We start from the raw sequence: 27,643 nt of genomic DNA on the forward strand, positions 1-27,643 counted from the left end.
AACCATACGGAGGAAGAGTCATATGCACTCGAAACGTTAACTCTGTTTCCCTCTCTCCACAAATGCTGCTGAGTTTTCCAGCAATTTCTGTTTTTATTTCTTCAACCATGCCTTTGGTTTGCATGTTCATTCTTCTTTTCTTTCTCTTCATCTGATGGGGTGGGGAGTGGTGGAGTGCTGCACAGTTCTGTGACACAAGGCAGTCATCCATGCCCTATAGGCAATGGAGAGGACAGCAACGAGGCTGACTTGCAGTGTTAGAAGGGTGGGCATTGAAGGATGAATAAGAACCATAGAAAAGTTAGGGCGCAGAAAGAGGCCATTCAGCCCAACATGTCCACACCAGCCAAAAAAAGGGAAAAATAAACTAGCCGCTCACTTTAATCCCACTTTCCAGCACCTGGTCCGTAGCTTTGCAGGTTTCAACAGTTCAGATGCAGATCCAGGTACCTGTCAAATGAGTTGAACATTTCAGCTTCAACCACCAACTTAGGCAGTGAATTCCAGGCGCCCACCACACTCTGGGTGAAAAAGTTTTTCCTCATGTCCCCGCTAATCCTTCTACCAATCGCCTTAAATCAATGTCCCTGATAATTGACCCCTCAACTAGGGGAAACAAGTCTTTACTGTCTACCCTGGCTAGGTCCCTCATAATTTTGTACATCTCAATTAGGTCATCCCTAGCCTCCTCTGTTCTAAAGAAAACAACCCTAGCCTATCCAATCTCTCCTCATAGCTGCAATTTTCAAGCCCTGGAAACATTCTTGTAAGTCTCCTCTGCACTCTCTCCAGAGCAATTATGTCCTTCCTGTAATATGGTGACCAGACCAGGGCTAGAAAGTTGCAGCTATGAGGAGAGATTGGATAGTCTAGGGTTGTTTTCCATAGAACAGAGGAGGCTAGGGGTGACCTAATTGAGATGTACAAAATTATGAGGTGCCTAGATAGGGTAAATTCCAGCTGTGACCTAACCAGTGCTTTATACAGTTCCATCATTACATCCCTGCTTTTGTACTCAACACATTGTCCAATAAAGGAAAGCATTCCATATGCTTTCTTGACTACCTTAACCACCTGTCCTGTCACCTTCAGGGACCTGTGGACATGTACTCCAAGGTCTCTCACTTCCTTAACCCCTCTCAATAACTTCCTGTTTATTGAGTTTCCCCTTGCTTTGTTTTCCCTCCCCAAATGCATTACCTAACACTTGTCTGGATTGAATTCCATTTGCCACTTCTCCACCCACTCAACCAAACCATTGATATAATTCTGGAGTCGACAGCTATCCTCTTTACTATCAACTACACAGCCAATTTTTGGGTCATCTGCAAATTTCCTAATCATGCCTCCCACATTTAAGTCTAAATCATTAATATACACAACAAACAGCAAGGGCCCCAACACTGAGCCCTGTGGAACACCACGGAAAACCATTTTCCATTCGCAAAAACGTCCATCGGCCATTACCCTTTGTTTCATGTCACTGAGCCAATTTTGGATCCAACCTGCCACCTTCCCCTGTATCACATGAGATCTCACTTTCCTGACCAACGTGCCATGTGGGACCTTGTCAAATGCTTTATTAAAATCCATGTAGACAACATCCACTGCTCTGCCTCATCAATCCTCCTTGTTACTTCCTCAAAAAATTCTATTAAGTTAGTAGGACACCATATTCCCCTAACAAAACCATGCTGGCTATCCTTGATCAATCCATGCCTTTCTAAGTGACAGCTTATCCTGGTCTCTCAAAATTGTTTCCAATAATTTGCCCACTGTCAGACTGACCGGCTTATAATTTTCTGGCTTATCCCTCACACCCTTTTTAAATAATGGTACAACGTTCATAGGCTTCCAATCCTCTGGGACCTTGCCTCTATCTAGTGAGGATTGGAAAATGATCCTCAGAATATTTGCTATTTCCTCCCTGGCTTCCTTCAACAGCCTGGGATACAATCCATCTGGCCCTGGTGATTTATTCACCTTCAAGGATGCCAGACCCTCCAGTACTTCCTCTCTCACTATGCTTATTGAATCTAATATTTGGGGTGGCAGTGGCACATTGGTATTGTCACTGGACTAGTAACCCAGAGACCCAGGGTAATGCTCTGGGGACCTGGGTTCAAACCCCACCATGCCAGATGATGGAATTTGAATTCAATAAAAATCTGGAATTAGAAGTCTGATGGTGACCATGAAACCATTGTCACAAAAAACCATCTGGTTCACTAATGTCCTTTAGGGAAGGAAATCTGCTGTCCTTACCTGGTCTGGCCTACATGTGACTCCAGACCCACAGCAATGTGGTTGACTCTTAAATGCCCTCTGAACAAAGGCAATTCGGGATGGGCAATAAATGCTGGCCTAGGCAGCGACGCCCACATCCCATGAATGAATAAAAAAAATTCACACTCCTCTTTAAGTAGAATGTCTGCATCATCCCTCTCCTTAGTGAAGGCCGAGACAAAGTGTTCATTGAGAACCCTGCCCACATCTTCTGCATCAACCCACAAGTTACCATGTACATCTCTGATAGGCGTCACCTTTTCCTTAGTTATCCTCTTGCTCCTAATGTACTGGTAAAACATCTTAGGATTTTCTTTGATTTTACCACCAATCTTTTTTTGTATCCTCTCTTTGCTCTCCTAATTTCCATTTTTACTTCATCCTGTACTTTCTAGACTCCTCTAGGCTTTCTACAGTATTAAGCTTTTTGTTACTGTCATAAGCTTTCTTTGTCTGCTTTATCTTGGCCTGTATGCTTCTGGATAACCAGGGGGCTCTAGATTTGGCAGCACCACCCTTCTCCTTTGTGGGAACATGTCTACACTGTGCCTGTAGAATCTCACCTTTGAATGTCTCCCACTGATTTGACACAGTTTTTCCTTCTGAAAGCTGTATCCAGTCCATTCTCACCAGCACACCTCTCAGCTTTGTAAAATTTGTCTTCCCCCCAATTTGGAACTTTTACTCTTGTTCGGTCTTTGTCCTTTTCCATAATGATGCTAAATCTACCTATATTATGGTCACTATCTCCAAAATGGTCCCCCACTGCTATTCATCCATTTGCCCAACTTCATTTCCTAAGATTAAATCTAGAATTGCACCCCCTCTCATTGGGCTTGTTACGTGGTTAAAAAAGTTCTCTTGAATAGAGTTCAAGAATTTTGCACCCTCTGTGCCCTTCACACTGTTTTGTATCCCAATTGATATTAGGGTAACTGAAGTCCCCAATGATTACTGCTCTATTGTTTTTGCACTCAGAAATCTGTCAACATATTTGCTCTTCTAATTCCCACTATTTGGGGTTCTATAGTACACTCCTAGCAGCAAGTCTGCCCCTTTTTTAATTCTGATCTCAATCCATATTGCCTCATTTGATGCTTCCTATAGTATATCATTCCTCCTCACAGCTGCAATCAATTCTTTAAGCAATAATGCTACACCCCCACCTTTCTCACCCCCTATCCTACCTGAAAATTCTATAACCAGGGATGTTGAGCTGCCATTTTTGCCCCTCCTTAAGTCAAGTTTCCATTATAGTTATATCATCATGCTGCCATGTGTCTATCTGTGCCCTCAGCTCATCGGCTTTATTTACTATGCTCTTTGTACTTAACGTATATACCTTTTAACACTGTCAAATTCCTGTGCTGTACACTTTTTATCCTGTGCTGCTCCTGTCTTTCAAAGTCACTCACTAGTTCTCCAACTACCATTCCCTGCTCTGAATTTGCCCTCAGGTTCCCATCCCCCTGCCAATCTAGTTTAAACTTCCCCCAACAGCACTAACAAATCTCCCTTGTGAGGATATTTGTCCCAGTCCTGGTCAAGCGCAAATGGTCCAGCTTGTACAGATCCCACCTTCCTTAGAACTGGTCCCAATGCCTCAGAAATCTGATGCCCTCCCTCCTACACCAGCTTTCCAGCCATATGTTTATCTGCTCAATTCTCCTATACTAGCTTGCACATGGGACTGCGAGTAATCCTGAGATTACTACTTTACATTTCCTGCTTTTCAATCTCCTTCCTAGCTCCCTAAAGTCTGCTTTCAGGACCTCATCCCCTTTCCTACCCAAGTCATTGGTATGAACGTGGACCACGACCTCTGGCTGATCACCCTCCCCCAGAGGAATATCCTGCAGCCGCTCTGTGACATCTTTGACCCTGGCACCAGGGAGGCAACATAACATCCTGCAGTCATGTCTACGGCCATAGAAACACTTGTCTGCTCCCCTAACTAACGAATCACTTATTATTACTGCTGTTCCCCCTCTTCTTTCTCCCCTCCTGTACAGCAGAGCTGCCTGTGGTGCCACAAATCTGGCTCTGACTGCACTCCTACGAGGAACCAACACCCTCACCAGTATCCAAAACGGAAAACCGATTGGTGAGCAGGACCCCAGGGGGCTCCTGCACTACCTCCCTAATTTTCTTGGATTGCCTGGTGGTCACTCATTCCCTTTCTGCCTCCAGGCTCCTAAGTGGCGGTATGAACACCTGTCTGAATGTGCTATCCACGTAGCTTTCAGCCTCGCGGATGCACCACAATGAGTCCAGCCACCACTTGAACTCAGGGCTTCACAAGTGAGGCTTCATAAAAATAGTGTTACACAGGGGAGATATTAGAAGCATGTAAAATATGCTCAACAAAAATAAACTTGGAACAATACTTTTAGATATTCTTAGTCAGCTGGGTAAGACAGTTTAGGCTCAATAAGTGTAAGTTTAGGTCAAACATCAGAAATTATATTGTTTCAGAGAAGAATGGCTCAGTCTAGCTATCAGGAAGGATAGTTGAGGCTCTTAAGAAAGAGGTAGATGTTGTAATAGGAAGATAGGGTTGATAGTCTGAAGTGAATAATCAAATTGACTTTCATCCAAATCAGTTGAAATGACTCAAATTCATATCACTTTGGCTTTTTATAACAAGCAGTGACAGGTACCTCTCACAGAACATATACCTTTTGATCCCTTTTTAAGAGTTAAAGAATAACATTATAACCCACTGTGAAATATGTTCTCGCTCTTCATACATTTAATTAAAGCACCATTTCAAAGTTATATATTTTTCAGGTATAGTATCCGTTAGCATTCCTTATTAAAAACTTACACTAAAAAATATTAAAAATTTCAATTCAGACTCAAGGAGGAACAGAATATTCAGTATTTGTTACATATAGTTACTTGGTAACACAGAGCTTGAGTATTGCTGAAAAAGGAGACATGTCTAAGCTTTTCGTCTTGCACTCAACAGGACACTTGCAAGAATACCAATATAAGTTGAAAACAAATTATACCGTATGTGAAGAGAGTGCTGATTGGTTGACAAGTGGCATTACCATGGAGAGTGCACCACTGATGGCGACTGACAGTTAACTGCCAAGCATTGTTTGAAATTTAAACCAGGCAGCATGACCCTGATTGGTCAAGGCATTGCCCTGAGGAATGAGTCAGCAAATGGCTGTCACTTATTTTGTTTAGCTGAAGCAGGCACAATGTACATACATGTTCTTTCTGTCTGCAAAGAACAGGCCCTGTGTATTAATAAATGTAGCTCCCATACACGCAAATGCCCCACATTGCGAGCCTGACTGACAATCTTAAATTGGTTGTCAGCATAATTATTGAGGATTATTTAGAAAATGTTGTCCAATTGCAAAATCACATCTAATGTTGGAAACTGTGTTTTGAGTTTTTCAAGCACAGGCTGGTTGGGTACAGTCTGTACCCTGTCCTTTGAGAACAGTGGCTGGCACATGCTATTCAATATGATCCACCAGTCTTTGGGATGTACGGCCTACATACCATCACATTACTACCTAGCATCACACTAGCACTGAAATTCAATACCACATTACTCATTTGTGTGATAGGCAGAACGTTATTTTGGTTTCCTAAAGCTTTTATTAATTAAATAAATAATTTTTCCGAAATATCAAAACAAGTCCCATCACAGTCACATGAGGGGACATGTTTAATTTAATTTTTAATCCATTTATTTAATAATTTCAAAAGCCCTTCAATCTCCTGAGGCAGCTCTGTGCTTCAGGGAGATTGAAGGATACGCGCGAAAGAGCGCTGGCCCCGACTTTCCCTCCTCCCCCCACCCCGCCCACATAAGTAGCGCCGAGCGCTATGGCTCACGTTTTACGCTGGGTGGGCTTAATTGGCCCGCCTGCATAAAATGGCAGCACAGAGCCGATTGTGGGCGGCAGTCAGCTTTGCAACCGCCCACTCCCGCCAAGCCCGCCCGCAGACTTAAAATTCAGGCCATTGTTTTGGAGCTTCACCTGGTTAGGTGTAATATTTCATCCGCTCTTTTGAATGGTCTTTTTAAAAATGCAAATTGCCGCTTTACATCTCACCTTCTATTTCCCTACGTTTATCTAATTACCATTTCAAACCTACTCTTCTATATATCAAAGCCTGTAGACCAGCTGGCTTTAACTCAATTAAGACAAACACATACACACAAATAAACACAGACACCAGTAAACTCTATTTTAAAATAATTTCCAATAACATTATACACATTACTATATCTTCTTGACATGCCCCTCCTTATTGAAAAATGAACCGTCATAATTCTAAAAGATGGCTTCATTTTTATTACCCCATCTTATACTATCTCCTATACTTAACTATATACTTACACTATTACCAGATGCATGCATTAACATAATGTATACAAGTCCTTGGTATCACCAGCAATCATTCTAGTTCAATATCCAAGTTTTAAAATGTCCAATTTTCCCTTTAAGCTTCAAACTCTTGATAATGCATCTGCAATCAGGTTCTCTTGTCCAGCAACAAGTATTATCTGTAGATTAAATGGTTGCATTAATAAACTCCACCTGAATAGCCTTGTGCTTCTGTCTCGAAATTTGTCCAGGAAATTTAAAGGATTGTGGTCTGTATAAACAATTGTTTCTGACGAATTGTTTGCCACAGATTTTAAAATACTGCAATGCCAACACCAAACCCAATGTCTCCTTTTCAATCATTGAATATTGTTTATTCTTCTTGTGCATTCAACCTCAGTGAAAAATACCGTATCGGTTTTTCAATTCCAGTGTCATCTCCTTGTAACAGTCCGTCCCCAATGCCTATATCACTTGCTTCAACGGCAGACTTAAATTGCCTGGCATAATTGGGTAATGCCAAAACTGGTGTCACAGTTAATACCATTTCCAAACTATCAAATACCTTCTGATGCTCCAGAGTCCATTGAAACTTCATGTTATTTTTTATTAGTTCAGTCAGTGGAGCAACCACACTGCTAAAATTTGGTATAAATTTCTGATAAACCCACTCATGCCCAGAAATCTCAAAACTTCTCGTTTTGTTGTAGGCACTGGGAAATCCATAATAGCTTTGACTTTCACATCTCTCAGAGCCACCTTACCATGTCTAATGGTATACCCTAGGTACATAACTTGCGCTTTTCCAAATTCACTTTTAGCCAAGTTCATCACAAAATTAGCTTCTTGTAATTGAATAAATAATTCTTCCAGAAGCTATAAATGCTTCTCCCATGTCTGACTGAAAACTATTGAGTCACCAATATAAACAGCACAATTGCTTAGACCTGCAATTACTTTGTTCGTCAGTCTTTGAAATGTGCATTCTTCATAGCAAATGGCATGACTTTAAACTGATATAGTCCATTTAGTATCACAAAAGCCAATATCTCTTTTGCTCTCTCAGATAACGGTACTTTTAGAAAGTCAACCTTTGTGATAAATTTTGATTGTCCCACTTTCTCAGTACAATCCTCCGACTGTGGTATAGGATATGAACCCGCTTTTGTCCTCGCTTTCATCTTTCGATTGTACACACACAGTCCGTGTGTTCTATTCGGTTTTGGTACCAGTACAATAGGCGAACTCCAGTTACTGCACCTAGACTCAGTGATATCATTGTGAAGCATGAAGTCAATTTCTTTCAGTCCTTGTGATAACTTTGCCGGATTTAATCTATAAGGATGTTGCCTTACTGAAGATAAAACTTCTACAGACACGTCATGTGTAGATAAATCTGTCCTTCCCAACTTATCCCCACAAATAGCTTTGTGCGACTGCAATAGCTTTTCCAAATCACTTTGACGCTTACCTGGAAGGTAACTCAATATTACATTTAAGTTTTCAAGTACCCCCTTATTATCCAATTTGATCAGAGGAAGATCAATTTCAGAATCATGCATTTCTACCTCTTGCATTAGCTACCACCACTAATACCTCTTTTTGTTCCTCTTCCCTGTCAAAAGTACTTTTTAAGCATATTTACATGACACACCCTCCACTTCTTTCTTCTATCTGGAGTATTTATTAAATAATTTACTTCACTCAATCGGCGGGATTTTTTCACCCGCCCGCCGCCGCTATCTTCCAGTCCTGCCGCAAGTCAATGGACTTCTGGCTGGGGCACCGCCTCGCCCGCAGCAGGTCCCGCCCACGACGGGGCCGGAAAATCCCGGCCAATTTCTTTTCAATTCTGTGAAGCCCACTAAACATTGCCTTTAATGAGTCACTCAGTACTGATAACAGAACTAGCACTTTCTCTCCAGCAACAAAATTCCAAGCTATAGCCTTCCTGTCTGCTTTCACTTTCATCACTTACTGTGATACCTTTAAATGCTCCCTAGCCAACTCACATGCTCTGTCTAATCTCTGAAGTTTGATACATAATCCAAGAGAGTAGTTTCTGGATTTTGACCTACCAATTTCACATAAATCAATTTCAGTGGTCCCCTTACCTCATGACCATAAACAAGTTCAAAAGGGCTAAAACCAGTGAATGCATTAGGAGCGTCTCTAATAGCAAATAACAAGAATGGAATTCCTCCATCCAAATCCTGTGGATAATCCTGACAGCACGTTCTCATCATGTTTTTTTAAAGTTTGATGCCATCTTTCCAAAGCTCCTTGTGACTCCGGATGATAAGCTGTTGACTTCAATTGTTTTATCCTGAAACTGTTCATTACCTCCTTGAACAGTTCTGATATAAAATTTGAACCCTGATCTGATTGTATTTCCTTAAGTAAACTATGGCCAGGATTTTATATTCGGCATGCGGGGGTGGGCCTGACACGCTGGAGCATAAAATGACGTGTGATGACGTTGGGCGTGTGTTACCCCCGATGTCATCGTGCTGCCTTGCGATATTTCATTCGGCAGGCGTGCGTCAGAGTTGGCTGGGTGCCCGCCAATAATTGAAAGGCCTATTAAGGCCATTAACTAGGTAATTAACCTTAACTTCTACGCTCCCATCCAACCTTACCGTTGGCGGGCAGGTGAAAAGGCCAGATGGCCTTTACATTTTTTAGGAAACCTCATCCACGAGCGGGATGAGGTTTCCTAAAGCTTTTACAAATTAAATAAGAAGTTTCTTTGAAAAATAAAAACATGTCCCATCTCATGTGACAGTCACATTAGGGCACATGTTTCATTACATTTTTAATGTTTTCATTTATATTTTTGAAAAGCGCTTCAATCTGCTTGAGGCACGGAGCGCATGCTTTCGCGGCTGCGCGACTGCCCCCGCCTGCTCTCGCCGAGCCAGCCCGACGCAGGAAAAATTCAGGCCCATATCTTGTAAAAAATTTAATTAACTCTTCCACAATCTGCTTAGTTGTAATATTTCATAAAGGCATCACTGAAGGAAAACTGGTAGACACATCCATTATTGTCAGTAAGTACGGATTTCCACTTTTAGGGCTGAATTTTTCCAGAATTGCACTAAGTGCGATAACAGGCGGGAAAATGGAGTCCTACCAGCCAATGAAAATGGCAGGTTTTCACGCTGTATCTTCCTGAGCCCACCTCATTATATATTCACTCCCATGAAACACGCCGTTTCCACGGCGGGCGGGCTCTCATTTGCCCACTTGTCATCACCCCGCTGTTGCATCACGCTGGCTGCCATCTTTAAAAGGCAGCTGCCAGCAAAGCACTCATCGCCACCAGCTCACCACCGCTGCCCTGGGGACATGGTCAGCAAAGGCAAAAAGACTGTAGCCCATCCCGCTTCAATGACGGGACCCTCGAGCGACTGCTGGATGCTGTGGAGGCCCAACGGGATGTGTTCTACCCTGGCTCTGGCCGCAGGATGGTTAGCAATGTCACCAACCCGGCTTGGGAGGCGGTGGCAGCGGTGATCAGCGCCAATGCCCTTCAGAAGAGGTCAGCCACCCAGTGCCACAAAAGGATGAATAATCTCCTCCGTTCCGCCAGGGCAAGTCATTCTTTTCATCAATCCCAACTCACGCGCTCACAAACCCATCGCACAAATGCACAAAGTTGTGTGCCATGGAGAAGATGGCATCTGTGACTTCATGGATGCATTTGTGGGTGCCGGATTGTGATATCCCACAGAGGTCACCTGTGGATCCCTGAGAGGAGCCACTGGCATAGAAATTGAGCACCACGGTCACTTTCACAGCCGCTGGCAGTGGATGTCCTCCATGTCCCCTTGGCACCATGTCCTGCAGCAAGTGGCAGATGTGAGCCACCAGCTCCCTAGACATGCACAGTCATAGGTGACACTGGTTCTCAGTCATCTGCAGGAATGGCAGGCGGCGCCTATAGACCCTGGGTGTCGCTAGGCGCCAACCAGCCACTGCTCGCTGTCGCTCCTGGGCAGCGTGTGTGGGTGCCCCTGCTGCCCCTTCTTCATGAGGTTACTGCTCCTGCCTTTGCACTGCCAGTGCCTCAGTCACTCTGTCTTCTATGGTCTCTGTCGGCCATCAGGCATACAGCTAGGTCACCAGGATCCATGATCTTGATGTGGTCCTCCTGCAGCATGAGAGAGATGTGGTTATCATGGCTGTACTTTGCACCTTTCCTGGCCCTGTGTGACCGCCCCTTAATGCTTCCCGGAGAGTGCTGGTCACCCCTCGGATGGCCAGAGATGAGTGCGCTGCATGGCTGTCCTGTCAACCTGCGACATGGGGGACACTGGACCAAACCCGGGTGCTGAGATTGTAAGGGGCTGTGAGCGCCTCCAGCAGTGACTGTTACATGGCCAGCGTTGGCGAGGAGATTGTACACCATGTGCAGTCCAACTGCTCTGCGGTCTAATAAAGTGGTGGAGGACTCAAAGTCTGTGTCAGGGGGCAGTGGGGGGTGAGGGGTGGGAGGGGTAAGGTATGGAGCGCTTGGTGGCCCTTTGGTGCCTCCGCGTTGGTTGCCTGGGCGGGCAGGCTAGGAGCCCAACCCCAATCATATCACTGTGGCTGTGTCTGATCTGTCTTAGTTGCAGAGGCATGGTCAGTTTATACAGGTGTCCCTAATGCATGGCCATTTCCCTCACTTACCCTGCCCCCCTCTTCGATTGCCTGTGCGTGGGATGCAGCGCCAGGTCGGCACTTAAACCCCACCCCCTCAACAGTTGCCTGCGAGGCTGGCCAGCACTTGCCCCCGGACACCCCCCATCCCTCAGCGGTCCCCTCCGAGACTGGCCAGCACTTGCCCCTGGACACCCCAACCCCTCAGCAGTCGCCTGTCGGACCAGGCATCAGTTTCTCCCCACCCCGTGCCCCTGAGGCCTGTAAACAACAGGCAAGCTGTGGAGAACACTCACCTCAGTTCCCCCAAAATTAAGGCCGCCAAGTGCATGTCACCTGCGTGCTGTGTGCAGTGTGCTTTCCCGTCGATATGGACAGATGATACGGCGGGGTTCCAAAAGCCTGGTGGGATGGCCTTATAATTATATGCTAATCTATTACAATTAGCTCCCCATCAACCGATGGCGGGAAACGCGGCCTGCTGTTGATGGACTGAGAGGAAGATCGCAACCTGCCTTTACGCCATCATGAAATGGGTCCCGTCATATTTTCCGCGCACACCTGCCAACGGGCTCAGAAAATTCTGCCCTTAGTCTTAGGGAGGGGTCCTATTCAATCAATCATGACCATAGTAAAAGGTTCTTCAAATGCTAGTATTGGGATTAAATGTGTCGGCTTAATCATTGCTTGTGGTTTCCCTATCATCTGACATGTGAGACATGTTCTATAGAATTTGACTGCATCCCGATGCAATCCTGGCCAATAAAAATATTTCTGTATTTTTGCCTGTGTTTTCCTAATTCCTAAATGTCCCCTCATTGGAATTTCATGAGCAAAGCTCAGAATCTCATTTCTATACCCTATTGGGATAATACTCTGCCGTACCTTGTTATGACCGATGCAGTTGGTAAAGCGGAGTTATTTAAAAATCTCAGAGGGAAACTTTAAACAACTGTCATAACCTATCATCTTAAATGTTACATTTGAGATGCGACTCTAAATTCAGGAATCAGACCACCAGCTCGAGGTTTTACATTAAACTAAATGAAACATTTTATTAATTTACACAGGTTAAAAAAAATATACACATGGCTACAAATTACTACAATCATAACTTTTAACAAATTCCCAAACTAATCTCCATTAAGGCAACAGCAACCCATAGGCTTAACAAAACACCAGGCAAAGCATTTCCACCTTACAAACTCAAAATGAGTTCTTTACACTTCTGGTTCCTTGTGGAGCCAGTTGGAGGCTTGCAGCTGCTTTTTGATCTCACATTGCTCCTGCTCTGCACACCCAAAACGGTTGTGTTGTTATACCTACCACTACCCATTGAATGTTAATTCTCATTGTATCAACAACCTCTGAACTAAACCTCTCTAACAATAAAACCCCTTTCATAGTACCAGTTTTATTAGTAATATAAACACATTGCTTGGTAGCTGCTAGATAGGTGTCCATTTTGACCCTACTTCTTGAATGCTCTATTCACAAAATGCAAATGCACACTACCTCTCTTACATATCAAAACTAGTACACATCAAAGCACCCAGACTAGCTGGCTTTAATCCAATTAAGACATACCCACAGACTAAACCTCCATTTAAAAAGAAAAATATTTTCCAAAATATTATATACATGACAACCTCCCTCCAGCTTTCATCTGCTGAAACGTGATCTGGCCTCCATTTTCTCATTGAAATATCACCCTTAAGGTAATAACATTCTGGAATACGTTTTGCCTCTGTTCCTGAGTAAGCTGTCTGATATAACTGTTTTAATTGCAAGTCCTTTTGCTGTAACTCCATTAACTGCCTGGAGCTAAACACTTCAGTTGAATTGTCCTCTGCTGTGTCTTTCTGAACAATGTTATCAAACACAGTGCCTGCTAATTAGATTTCAATACATTCTTCCTGCCTTTGAACTGCCTGTCCTCCTTGTTTTTCTTGCTTCAACCTGTGTGCTTGTGACCTCATTATCACACAATCTGGAAACAATCCAGGGTGGTCTCTTTGCAATACCTCTGTTTAAAACACTTCTACAGGCTGCTCAACTACCACAGGCACCACCCACATTTGCGATCCAGCTATATCATTACCCAGAATAAGTAGAACCCCTGCAATGGGCATTTTTTCCACCACCCCAACAGTCACTTTGCCAGTTTTCCACTCACTCTTTAAATTTACCTTCCACAATGGAATAGGTTTTGCATCTCCATGAACCCCACTTATTATCACCCGTTCCTGCAATACTCCCTCTGAACAACAAATGTCACTATCCCACAACATTAATGTTTGACTAGCTCCTGTATCTCTTAAAATTTTAAGCATCTTTACCTATTCCACCCTGTACACATGGAAAGACTTTCCCTTCACCCACAAAATCTTTAAATATTTCTGCAACCTACTCTTCAGGATTCTCTTGGGTAAATTGTGAACACATTCCCACTTATTTACCAATCACTGATTCTCCTTGTTTTACTTGTACACAAACCACTGGTTTCTCCTGTGCCTGAACCTCAGAACCCACAGTTCTTTTGCTTCCAGAACTTTTCTACACCCCAATAATTCCAACAGATTTTCCCTGGAATTTCCAACACACTAACTTCGTGTGCCCCACTTTATTACAATGAAAACACCTCAATTTTCGAATGTTACTTCTACCCTCAGCACCTTCCTTTTGGTTCTGAGAAAAAACTTTCTGGGAATTTCCAGCTACCCCTCTCTTCCCTGACTACACACCTTCCTTTCACCTTCCCACTTTCTATCCTTTTCCAATTTGAAACGGTGATGAAAAAAAGGTTTAGCTCTATGAACTAGCTCATAATCATCAGCTATCTCTGTTGCTTGTCTTACCATTTGAATCTTCTGTTCCTCCACGTGAGTTCTCACTACCGAAGGGATTGAATCTTTAAATTCTTCCAAAAGAAGAAGTGCTGCATATGTTGTCTCTATTTTTAATGCCTGTATCCACCCGTCAAAATTGCTTTGCTTTTCTCTTTCAAACTTGATATAAGATTGCCCAGGCTGTTTTCTCATATTCCTAAACTTCTGCCTGTATGCCTCAGGAACCAACTCATATGCACTCAAAATAGCTTTTTTTAACCACATCATAATTCACCGACATTTCTTCTGATAGCGAAGCCTTATGTGCTCTACCTACCAACCTGGATTATAACAACAATGTCCAGTTTTCCTGTGGCCATTTCAACTGCTTAGCTATCTTCTCAAATGAAATAAAGAACGTGTCAACATCTTCTTCCTCAAACTTTAGAAGAGCTTGTACACTGGGTTTTAAGTTAGAGGTTTTTTCATTATCAGAACTTTCCTCAGAAACTGAGGTCTCTTTTTTAACTTCCAGCCTTTTAAGCCGATATTCTCTGTCTCGTTCCTTAGTTATCTCTTCTGGAGATCAAGTTTTCGCATTTCCATTTCTTTTTCAAATAATCTTTCTTTTTCTGCTGCCTCAGTTCCAGTTTTTTCATTTCCTTTGCTTTTTCAAGTTCAAGCTTCTTCATTTCAAACTTAAGTCACACTACCTCCAACTGTGGCTCACTAATGTCAGGTATCACTTCCAATTTTAAATGCTGTGCTATACCTTCAATTATATCTGCTTTCCGAGCCCCCACAGGTAACCCTAATTGTAATTTATCTGCCAATTCTGTTAACTTATTCTTGGATACTTTCTGTAACCAGAGTTATATCTTCTACTTCCAAAAATGATTTAGCCATGGATACAGCCATTTTTGCAGCCTCACCACTTCAAAAATAGTTCACATCCACTCCTGAATTCAAAGTGCTTCTCGTACTTATAACCTTTAGATTCACTAATTCAAAAAAAATCAAGGAGTTACAAATATATTTCGCAAAGAGCCCCCAATTATTATGACACAGCCGATGGTAAAGGCTGAGTATTTCAAATTCCAGAGGGGAACTTGAAAAATCTATCATAACCCATGTTTGCAATTTGTACGTTTCAAGATGCAGGCTTTGAATTCAGTAGTAATAAGACCGAGTCTCAAGAGGTTTTTTTTTATAAAACTAAATTAAACATTTATTAATACAAGAAAGATTGTAAGCACATACGTATGTCTACAAAATTACTACTATAATAAGTACAAAAAATCCCCTAATTAATCTGACTCTCAGTTACACCCCTGTTAAGGCAACAGTAAAACACAAATTTAAACAAATCCCTGCAAAGCACACCTTGGACTGTCACATTCAGAATGAGTTTCTTTCAGCTCTGGGTCCTTGCAGACAGACTTGAGACTTACAGGGTGGAGGCTTCAGATCTTAGAATCTCTCCTCCTTTTACCAACAGCTTTCTCCTCCTTTATACATATTTTCATCTTTGAGTGCAAATTCTTGTTATCACTAGGTTTTTTTAAACTTTAAATCTTTTAATAATAAAGCCCTTTCATAGTACCTACTTCACTAGTGAGCTTTGAAAAAAATAAGCACATTGCTTCTGAGCTTCACCTGGTTAGGTGTAATATTTCACTCGCTCTTTTGAATGGTCTATTTAAAAATGCAAATTGCCCCTTTATACCTCATCTTCTATTTCCCTATGTTTATCTAATTACCATTTCAAACCTACTTCTCTTCTATACATCAAAGCCTTTAGACCAGGGTTTAATCCAATTAAGATACACACACCTAGACACAGACACCACTATATTTTAAAATAATTTCCAAGAACATTATAGGCATCGTTACATATTCTTGACATCAGGGTAGTCATTGTCCTGCAGGATGCCTTTAATCCTCCCTATTTCAGCATCAAGCTTTCATGGTGAGCAAATGGCTTGGGCCCTATTTACAAGGTTGCCGATTAGACCAATCTTATAGTGTATGGAATCATTCCAGATTTGCACTAACTGCGGTGGGGTTGTTTTACCCGCCGACCACGATGGCGGATTTTCAGGCCACATTGTCCCAAACCCATCACATTATTTTTACATTCTTGGGAAACATGACGTTTCGATGGCGGGCAGGCTGTCAGTTACCCGCCTCGTATCGTTTCACTTCTTCATCACACCAGGCGCCATGTTTAAAATCTGCTGGGCCAGATGATAAGTATGCTTGGCCTGTGCGGGTGGCAAGTGATCCCATGGACAGGATGAGGACAATGATGGTGTGTGTGGGAGAGTGAATGGTGATGTCCCTTGCACTGGCAGTGAGTGAGGGCCCTGTGGGTGTGTGATGGGTTTGTGATGGTATGTGAGTTTGGAGTGATGAAAAGAGTGACACATCTCTCACTGCATGGTTGTTTGGTGGATGTTGCACTGCTGGATCCTCACTTGGTAGAGCAGCACCGCTGACCTCACCACCAGCACAGGACCGGTCCAGATCGTCGCCGGCCTTGGGATGGCTTTGTTTTCTAAGTCCCTGAGGACCTTGATATTAGACATTCGTCTGCCGGTCTGTGACCTCTCCCTCTTGTGTGCTAGCTTGTTCTACATAAATACAGATGGAGAAAGTGTTAGCACGATGCCTGCCAGGCTAGATAATAAGTATGCCTGGCATGTGCCACTGCCATGGACTAATTATTTCCACTTGCTTCTGCAGGCACATCTGGGAAACAATCGACGAGTCCATGACCCAGGGACTCCAATCAAGCTCCGAAGAAACCTCTGAAGAGGAATCTGGAGGCACCCTCCTTGAAATCCTGCCACAGCGCTCATCCACACCCTCCACCAGCGCAGAGACACATAACTCAGTGGGCACTAGCTTTAGAGTAGCCTCGGGATAACGATCTGGTGATTACATCGCACTGTCTGATCCACAGCAGGCGGCAGCAGGGACTTTCCAAGTATCCGGCATTTGGCAGACTGCTGAAGGACAGTAATCTGCTGAGTCCAAGTCAGATGACGAGCCTCTGGACTCGGTCATACCTCCGTTGCTGGAGCTGCAAAGGCAAGCTCGAGAACATCAGGAAGGGATGTCCGCTGTACTCTTCAGATTGCAAGGCACGATGGAGGAATCTGTTCATCTTCACTCTGAGGTGATAGTGCCAGCATGCCACCGCATTGAGGTCAACACTGGTAGGATAGCAGCCGCCATGGAGACCTTGGTCCAGAACATTGCTCCTGCACTGCTGTGCGGGCTCAATTCCATCGCTAACACCATAGTTGGCCTCCAACAGGGTGTACGCGACAGGAGTGGTGGGCAGCTTGATCTCACTCCAGCTACCCCTGCTCCTCAAGGAGTCAGCCTGGGGCACTCGGGCAGCCATAAGGAGTACCACCAGCAGGTTTACACCCCAGGGCCATCCCTCCAGGTGACTCCGGGAGTGTCCACCCCATCCAACTCCCTCTTCCTGTGACCTCAGCAGCTCCAGCTCCACAGGCCGTGGAGGGTGCCACTGTCACACAGCAGGACCCCAAAAGCAGGCCATGGCATTCCAGGTCTCAGCCTTCCAGGGGACACCCGCCAAGGCCATCACAGACAGTGCTTCTCAGTCAGCAAGCTGCCTCTGCCTCTGATGTTGATGTCGGGGAGCACCAAGACGTAGCAGCAGGGTTAGGAAAGTTAAGAAGAATTAACTCATTTGGAGGTTGCACAACCTGGGCACGGGTGTTAATCACTTGTACATACTGTTCACTATTGTCAGTAAACTCCCAAGAATGTCTCCCTGCCTATGGCTCCTTATTCTGATGAGCAGTGTTCGTGTCACTCAGATGTGAAACCTTTCTGCACAAGATAAAGGCAGGTGCCTCAGTCCAGGGCCTCTTCCCTGTGCTTTGTGCAGCCTTCAGACCAAAGTGATGGTCCAGCCTCAAATTCCCTGGACACATTACTGATGCTTGCACCTCTACGGTGCTTGTCATGTAGTGGGCAGGCATCACAGATTTCTCTCATTCTCTCAGCACCTTTAAGGTGGAGCTGGCACCCATCTCTTCAGCATCTGTGACCATTGACACTGTGCTCCTGAAGGACTCAGATGTTGAAGGCATACAAAGTATCAGATGTTTCTAAAGTTTCATGGTTGTGTCTCTATGATATAAGAACATAAGAAATTGGAGCAGGAGTAGGCCATTTGGCCCCTCAACCCTGTCTCTAAGATATGACCCTGATCACAGAGTGCAAGCCAGCTGCCCTCGGAGTCAGACATTCTCAGAGGCTATGTGAAGATCTACAGAGTGTCCTCACTGCATGTTGTCATCATCCTTCTGTAATTGAGTGACTATTAGGGCCTCCACTGAGTGCCCATGACCAGAGCATTATCACAGAGGGTATGTGTGCTGCTATAAGCCAGACTGGAGTCAAACGTTCACAGATGCAATGTGAGGATCTATGGGCTCTCCTCACTCCAGGCCGCCATCATTCTCCACAAGTCTAGCTGCTATGAGGGCTTCCCGAGCCTGCCTGCTTCATCTGGCCAGTGTGAGGACCTTATCCCCGTCATTGTTGCCTTCGAGGACCTCCGCACCCTCATCCCCATTTGTAGGTGAATTTGAAAGCAGGATGGAGCCCATTAAGGCATGGCCTTCTATCTATTTGGGCATACATGGTGTCATTAAAACTGAACTCAACTGTGCAAGTTGCCGAGTTCACAAATTCAATGAATACTGATTCACGTAACGATGGCGGGACTAGATCGCCATGATATAGTGCTGCAGCGCAACTATCTATGGCTTCCTTAAGCGAAACATGCCCAAATAGATGGTGTTGCCATGGGATCTCCTATAGGCCCAGCTCTCGCAAACATCTTTGTTGGGTTCCATGAGAAGTGTGTCTTTGATGGAATGACACCTAACCTCCTACTTCTTGCATACTTCTGATATGTGGATGATACGTTCGCTATATTTAAATCCGCAGCTGCGTGTGATAATTTCCTTATATGTCTTAATGGGCTCCATCCTGCGCTCAAATTCACCTTTGAAATGGAGCTGTCAAATGAACTCCCCTTCCTTGATGTACCAGGTGAGAAATCTGCCAGGGGGTTCTCTACCACGGTCTACTGCAAGCCTACCTTCACTGGTCAATATATGCGTTGGGATTCTAACAGTTCCACATGGTCTTATTGGCAACCTTGTAAATAGGGACTAAACCATTTGCTCACCATGCAAACTTGATGCTGAAATAGGGCACATCAAAGGCATTCTGCAGGATAATGGCTACCCTGATCAGATCATTTTGCGCTGTATATCATGCAAACTCATGAACAGGCCTATGGCCATCACTTTTGGCCCTGAAAATTGCCCAGTCCACTTCAGAGAACCCTGGAAGGGCAAGGTATCTCAAATGTTTGAGCAACAGGTGAAACTAGCTGCTCCACGCTGTTACTATGCAGTAGCAACACGAATTGTATTCGCCAATAACAGGATGCTGCTGTCAAGTCGAAACAACATTCTGCCTATCACAGAAATGTGTGACGTGGTATATGAATTTCAGTGCCAGTGTGATGCTAGGTATGTAGGCCATACATCCCAAAGACTGGTAGATTGTATTAAACAGCGTGTCCCAGGCGCTGTTCACAACAGGCAGGGTACAGACCATATCCAACCAGCCCGTGCTTGCAAAACTCAAAACACAGTATCCAACTTTAGATGTGATTCCGTGATTGGACAACATTTGCTAAATAATCCTCAGTGTGTTAAGAATTACGCTGACAACCAATTTAAGATTGTCAGTCAGGCTGGCAATGTGCTGCAGTTGCATGTACTGGAAGTTACATATATTAATGCACAGGGCCATGTTCTTTGCAGACAGAAAGAACATGTACATACACTGCGCCTGTTTCAGCTAAACAAAATAGCCATTCATTGACTTATTCCTCAGGGCAATGCCTTGACCAATCAGGGTCATGCTGCCTGGTTTAAATTTCAAATGATGCTTGGCAGTTAACTGTCAGTCACCATCAATGGTACATTTGCCATGGCAATGCTTCTCGCCAACCAATCAGCACTCTCTTCACATACAGTATAAGTTTTTCTATTCCTCCTTACATCGGTATTCTTGTGAGTGCCCTGAAGAATGTAAGATGACAGTCTCTTTTTTCAGTAATTTGTTACATAATGCAAGTGTTCAACATTAATCAGTTATGCCTTCAGATTTTACTGCATTATTCTACAGAATTTTCTTTAATAAAACATTCATTAGCCACAGATGGATTAAAAACAGCATTCCCACATCAATAAGATTCCTGGATTTTATATGCAATAACCCGTTTCTTACTATTTTAAAATGACAGTTTCATGGGCAACATCTTCCCCCCATTGTGGGGGGGGGGGGGGGGGGGGGGGGGGGGTGTGGGAGCTGGCGCAGGCGGACACGCCTCCGATTGTCACCCCCATTTTAGATGGGCGGGCCAATTAAGGCCCGCCCAGCGTGACGTCCACCAGGAAGTGCTATGCGCTCCCTGTGCGGGCGGGGGAGCGATTCCCTCAGCCGGGAATCACAAAGTGCTGCCTCAGGGAGATCGGCTCTGATTCAAAAGTTAATAGGCCATTGACAGTTCGGCGGGCGCGCAGCCAATTCAGCTACACGCTGGACTGAAAATCTAAATGACGCGGGGTGATGTTGGGATGACCACCCGACGTAACCCTGCATCATTTTACGCGTCGGCGAGCGGGCCCCGCCCCCACTCGCCGACTGGAAGATGCTGGCCCATGTTCCTAGAATACAATAGTACGACAAGTCACATGTAGAATTCAGAGTACATCACTGAGTTACAAAATATTTATGTTTGGTCAGCTGTCTAGCAAAGTATAACTGAAATTCTTATGACTTTTTTTTCGTACTTTACCCCCACCCCACCTTTAACGCATGTATACCAAAAAAAATGAAGAAATTGCAGGAAAAATTGCAAAGTATTGAATGTTTTCCTAGAAACGCATGGATACAGACCATAAGCATAAAACCCTTACACCTCCTCCCTCTCCACTCCTCCCCACCATCCTTGAGAACACAAATCAATGATATCTTACCTGAGCAATGACATCTGAAACTGAGGCACAGCCCACCAATAAACTGTATTTATGCTTCAACAGAATACCAGCGTGGGTCCAAGCCTAAAAAAAAATGTTAAAAACAATTCATTCAGGTAACAATTCCATTTAATATCACTAATATATAATGAGTTTCCAGGGTGTTTTTATTTAAAAGTAAAAACAGTTTATACATTCAAACAATGGCGGAACCATGAATTCCCACTGATGCCAATGGCAGAGCAATATCCATTTATGTAAAGCTGTTCTGCTCAGAGCTACAGAAAAGCCGTCAAAAATTTTCTTTTTAATACTGTGTTTTTTTATGGCAGGGGAAAAGAGGAGGAAAGCAAGACTTCCTTTATTTTCTTGCTATATTTTTTCCTTAATCTTATTGTTCTCCCGCCTCAAATTAAGAGGGCTGTTCAGAGGACATTGCCAATGCACCCTCTAGCCAGCTGAGGGCTCAGCCTCAAACCTTCCCTCCCCGTTTTGAAGGCACTGCAGGACAGACTGCATTATCTTCAGGAAGAAATGAATAAATAGAGGAGAAATCAGAATTTCTGTGCCTGCAGGTTATAAAGTACAGGTGTGAGAATGTCAGGTGAGGGCAGGGCTGAGCTTTCATGTGATGCATCTCACATTCAACTAGCACACCAGTACATACGAAAGGCCAGGTGACGTCTTGGAAAATACCCATGAAATCATATCCTACTATATATGAGGGAAAGAAACTGCTAAAGGAAGGAGAAAAAACAAAGCTAAACAGATCATGAGTTCAATCCTGTTAAAGTGTTATGTGAATGCTGTAATACTGAAACTCAATAAATCTCTGTTTAATGGGGCAAGATCATTTATCTTTCCTAAACTGTGAAAGTTTGTATGAAATGTGTACTCTGTAGCAATCAAGGCCACAGATTCCAAATACCATAATGCGAAACTCATTCACTCCTAACTGTCCCAATTACTGAACCTGTCAAAATTCAGAGTTACATAAAGTTTCATCACATGTTCTCAGAATGAAAAGTGAGTCACTTCAGAGAAATGATTTCTAGGTAATAGCGCCTTTAGAAGATAGGCCATGGCTCTGTGCCAAAGCAGAATAGAGAATACATCATCTTGTCAAATATGTGCCTACTGTTTGTAAGAACAACAGTTCCACTTGGGGATGGGCAATAAATGTTGGCCTAGCCAGCGACACTCACATCCCGTTATTGAATTTTAAAAAATTTACAGCACTGAGTTCAAACCAGTGGTGATCTCAGCTCTGTTTGTATTGTAAATAATTCCAGGGCTCCATCTCAAATCTGCTTATATATTTAGATTTAATCTACTGAAGAAATGTATTAAACTGAACTAATTTATCTTATAAATGCATACACTTCTTAATGAGCGGGCATAGGATAAAATAGCTTCTCATGGTTGTCAAGCAAGCCAACTTGTGGATTGTGTTCTTAGAAATGCTGGTTCAATAAAAGAAATCCTCTTGCATAGCACAAAATTATTTTTTAGCAAGTCCTCAATGATGCTTAACAAGGTATAGCAGGATTTTAAATACCTTCAGGTGTGTGTTTTCCCTTGCACCTGTATTGCGAGTGTACTGGAACTAATAGGGTACAATCCATTCTGTCCATCCCCGGACAAGTACACCCAGTTAACATTCTTACCTTAGAAATGTATTTTGTAGTACAAATCAAATGAAAGGAATTAATTTTGCATTTGCAAAATTTTGCATTGCATTTGCACAATGGAAATATTTACAGAGGGGATAAATAATCAGGAGCCACTGAGTGATTTTCACAAGGGATCAGAGAATATCATAAATGTCACCTAAAGACAGAAGTATGATTACAGTATTGCAATCTATTTCTATTTGTAAGATGTTCTGTGGAGTTTCAGGGATGGAGAGATGCAGTTGAGCAGGGGTTACGTTTTGCTCTCTTATTTCTTATGATGGCACCCGATCAGAAAAATTGCTGGAATTTTATGTGGAGGCAGTGGCCTTGCCCTCTGGCTGAAAAGCTGGGAGTGAGTCTGCCTCCACTTGGTTGGGACTCCCGGCAGCTACTTAACAGCCTTTGGGCTGTTAATTGGCTTGAGGCGGGATCTCTGCCCACATTTGTGGGGAACTTTGAGAGCTGCTGGCCAATCAAGTGGCCAGTAACTCTCTAGTCCGAGCAACACTGGGAGCAGTGGCCACTACTGGGACTGCAGGCCCAGCATCCTTGTGCCATGGGCAAAATCCAAGTATTAGTAGGAAGAGGTCTCAATTGCCCAGAGGGTTGGCAGGCTGCCCAACCCCCTTTTCCGCCATGGGTAAATTCATGTGTGGGCAGGCAATGGGCACATCACTGCTGCCATGGCACCCAATTTTATGCACCCCCTGCTGTCAACCTGCCCCCTTCGCACAATGGTTGTGATGCAGGCACCCATCAGGCGCCAATCTTCAAGAGGTTACTTTGGAGACAACAGACAGTGTATAATGCACCAAAAATAAACATTACTCTCACTGGCTATTGATAACTACTTGTTATGTATGCTCAGCACCAGTGGAGCACAACCTTTTGTACAGTACTAATGCTAAATTCCTATCTATAGCATTAATAATTTGGTACGAATTAGGTCGTATCAGATGTATTCTTGGTATCACTTTGCAAGACAAGGTCACCCGTTCAGAGGTCCTGGAGCATGCAAATTCCAACAGCATACACTCATTGCTAAGCCAACAATGCTTGTGCTGGCTCGGCCACATTTATTGGATGGATGGTGGCCATTAACCTAATGACCTTTTGTGTGGTGAATTGACCACTGGATCACCACCTGCTGGGTGGCCATTCCTCCATTACAAGGACGCTCCACAAGTGAGATACGAAGATGATGGATATTGACAGCTGAGAAACAGTCACTGATGGTCGTGGCCTCTAAAAGCTGAATGTTTGGAAAGGCATTGGAAAAGGCTAGCAGAAATGTAAAGCTCATTTGGCAGAGAAGGGGAGCCAGAGAAAACAGGACAGTGGATATGCCTAACAAATTTGATTGAATTTTTTGAGGAGGTGACCAGGTGTGTAGATGAGGGTAGCGCAGTTGATGTAGTTTATATGGATTTCAGCAAAGCCTTTGACAAGGTCCCACATGGGAGACTTATAAAGAAGGCAAATGCACATGGGATAACAGGGTATTTTGATAGGTGGATTCAAAATTGGCTTAGTTATAGGAGGCAGAGGGTGGTGACAGAAGGATGCTTTAGTGACTGGAAGCCAGTGTCCAGTGGCATACCACAGGGATCTGTGCTGGGTCCCCTATTATTTGTCATTTATATAAATGGCATAGATGACTATGTGGGGGGTAGGATTAGTAAGTTTGCAGGTGACACAAAGATTGGCCGGGTGGTTAACAGTGAGGTTGAGTGTCTTGGGCTACAGGAAGATATCGACAGGATGGTTAAATGGGCAGATAAGTGGCAGATGGAATTTAACCCTGAAAAGTGTGAGGTGATACGCTTTGGAAGGAGTAATTTGACAAGGAAGTATTCAATGAACGGCATGACACTAGGAAGTTCTGAGGAACAAAGGGACCTTGGCGTGTGCGTCCATAGATCTCTGAAGGCGGAGGGGCATGTTAGGCATATAGGACACTTGCCTTTATCAATCAAGGCATAGATTACAAAAGCAGGGAGGTCATGTTGGAGCTGTATAGAACCTTGGTGAGGCCACAGCTGGAATACTTTGTGCAGTTCTGGTCGCCACACTATAGGAAGGATGTGATTGCACTGGAGGGGGTGCAGAGGAGATTCACCAGGATGTTGCCTGGGATGAAACATTTAAGTTATGAAGCGAGGTTGGATAGACTTGGGTTGTTTTTGTTGGAGCAGAGAAGACTGAGGGGCAACCTGATCGAGGTGTACAAGATTATGAGGAGCATGGACAGGGTGGATAGGGAGCAGCTGTTCCCCTTAGTTGAAGGGTCAGTCACAAGGGGACATAAGTTTAAGGTGAGGGGCAGGGGGTTTAGAGGGGGATGTGAGGAAAAACTTCTTTACCCAGAGGGTGGTGATAGTCTGGAATGCACTGCCTGGGAGGGTGGTGGAGGCGGGTTGCCTCACAACCTTTAAAAAAGTACCTGGATGAGCACTTGGCACGTCATAACATTCAAGGCTATGGGCCAAGTGCTGGTAAATGGGATTAGTTAGGTAGGTCAGGTGTTTCTCACCTGTCAGTGCAGACTCCATGGGCCGAAGGGCCTCTTCTGCACTGTGATTGTGTGTGAATGTCTTCCTCTGCAGCAAATGCAGCAGAGACTGCCATGCTAGGGTGGGGCTCCTGAGCCACACCAGGAAATGCTTAACACAGAGTTGGTCACCATGACACAAACATCATCCTGTGAGATGGAAGACTGCCACAACCATCATTATAAGAAATAAGGTTAAAGCAAGATACTGAAATAAAATCGGAAAATGCTGGAAAAACAGCAGGTCTGACAGCATCTGTTGAGAGAGAAACAGAGTTAATGTTTACGTTAGCGGATACGAAACGTTAACTCTGTTTCTCTCTTCACAGATGCTGCCAGACCTGCTGACTTTTTGCAGCATTTCCTGTTTTTATATAAGGAATTTGGTGTTTGACACCAACACTGAGACTGTGCAGAAGTGGTGTTAATGCAAATCAGCTAGAGTTTTTATGCAGTAAATCTGGAGTTCATTCTATGTGCCTCCATTTAATCTTTATAACCATTGAAAAGGACTGCCTTGTCCTTTAGCTCCTTTGGGCATTATCCCAGATTCCAAAATTGCTGAAGGACTGACTGTTGCAGGCACAAGTCGCCTGCATTTGAGACAGCATACCAACCCCATTTTGGTGGTGGACCAGAAACTGAAGGTCAAGAAGCGGCAAGTACTCTGTGCCTTCATTTCAGTAGGTTTGTACAGAACTTCCCATGAAATAGTGATGCAAATGAGAAGTATAGCTGAGGCTCCCTGTGATAGAAAGATGGTATTCGGCCCATGGATTCCATGCCGGCTCTCTGTAGAGCAATCCAGTCAGTAACATTCAGCCTGTAGTCTTGCAGCTTTATTTCACTCAGCAGTCCATCCAATTTTCTTTTGAAATCACTTTTCGTCTCTGCTTCCACTTGATGTGTAAAAACGTTCTTCCTCACATCCCCTTGTATCTCCTGCACAAAATCTTAAATCCGTGTCCCCTGGTCCTAATATGATCAGCTAATGGGAGCAGTTTTTCTTTGACTCCCTTATCAAAACCTGTCAAAATCTTGTACAGCTCTATCAAATCTCCCAATCTCCTTTGCTCCAAGGAGAACCCTCAACTTCTCCAACCTAACCTAGTCACTAAATTCCTTCACACCTTGAACCATTCTGGAAGGAGGGACAATGTGTTGTCAGTAGTCTGGAAGGAATGGTAGAGCAAACAGAAAGACAGTCATAGCCCCTGGTCTGGGGCCAAGTAGTCAGGGTGCCAGAGTAAAATCAGTCCTAGGGCTTTGCAGGCCATGTTACATGGCTCACACGTTGTAGTACCACTCCAGGGAGCGGCAATGACTGTGTGCGCAATTGGGAAAATGCACAGCTTGGTGTGCAAGGCATGGATAACAGTTTGAATACTGCTGGCCATGGGCCTGTCTGTCTTAGTAATGGGCTGCAGGTGGGATGGTCAGGATTAGGGAGGCATTTTCAGCATGTAAAAGGGGAAAACATAATACAGAGGGGGGTTTGTGAAACTTTCCGGGCTGGGACTGGGGAGAGGGGCCTTCTCTGCCCGTGACCATGCACACAATGTTAAGATGGGGAGGGGTGAGGTCCACAGTGGGCATTGGGACATCTACAGTCATGGGTTCAAGTGGGAGGGTCGGAATATCGACCATAATGACTATGTGATCCAGGATTATTGAGCGAGGCTGGAGAACAATGGAAGGCATCTCTACCTGCACACCATGGGGCTCCAGGAAGATTGGAGGTGCAGTGATAGTCACAGGAGGAGTGTCAAAGCTGGTCTTGAAGTAGTATCTGAACACCACCATCTTGTCTAGTTGAAGTTATGGTGTAGTCAGAAATTGAAACTGGAAAATAATCTGGACGGGAGGGGTCAGAGTCAGTGTGGGAAGTTCCCAGGGCTGCACTAGGGGCCCCATTTCAAGGGGCAGCCTCAACCTGCTTGCACTCAAAACACTGAAATAAAGCTGGAGCTGAGGTAAAAGTTGAAGATCTCCTTGAGAAGGTTCCATTGGAGCCATTGGCCATTTGTACTGCTTTAAAGATAGACTGCAGGAGTCATTGGTCTCACAAAACAGTCGCTCCACTTTAGTTTTAAACACACGGAATGTGAAAATTGGGAATGCAGGGAACAGAGGTGACGCGCTCGACCAAGGGTCTACCAGAGAAAACTCTCCTACCTGCAGATGAGCGAGA

The 27,643-nt window shown here is 44.1% G+C and overlaps 1 protein-coding gene across 2 annotated transcripts in view; it reads right to left on the minus strand.

Moving 5' to 3' along the window:
* The window catches only part of ankhb (ANKH inorganic pyrophosphate transport regulator b), a 180,247-nt gene that overhangs the window by 91,114 nt on the left and 61,490 nt on the right, over positions 1–27,643 (minus strand). For both annotated transcript variants that reach the window (XM_078539133.1, XM_078539132.1), the window contains exon 4: positions 21,226–21,309. In XM_078539133.1, the coding sequence (XP_078395259.1) occupies positions 21,226–21,309 (84 nt within the window). The remainder of the gene's footprint in view (positions 1–21,225; positions 21,310–27,643) is intronic.

Source organism: Cetorhinus maximus, chromosome 3 (assembly GCF_964194155.1).
Source record: "Cetorhinus maximus chromosome 3, sCetMax3.hap1.1, whole genome shotgun sequence".
Lineage (NCBI taxonomy): Eukaryota > Metazoa > Chordata > Chondrichthyes > Lamniformes > Cetorhinidae > Cetorhinus > Cetorhinus maximus.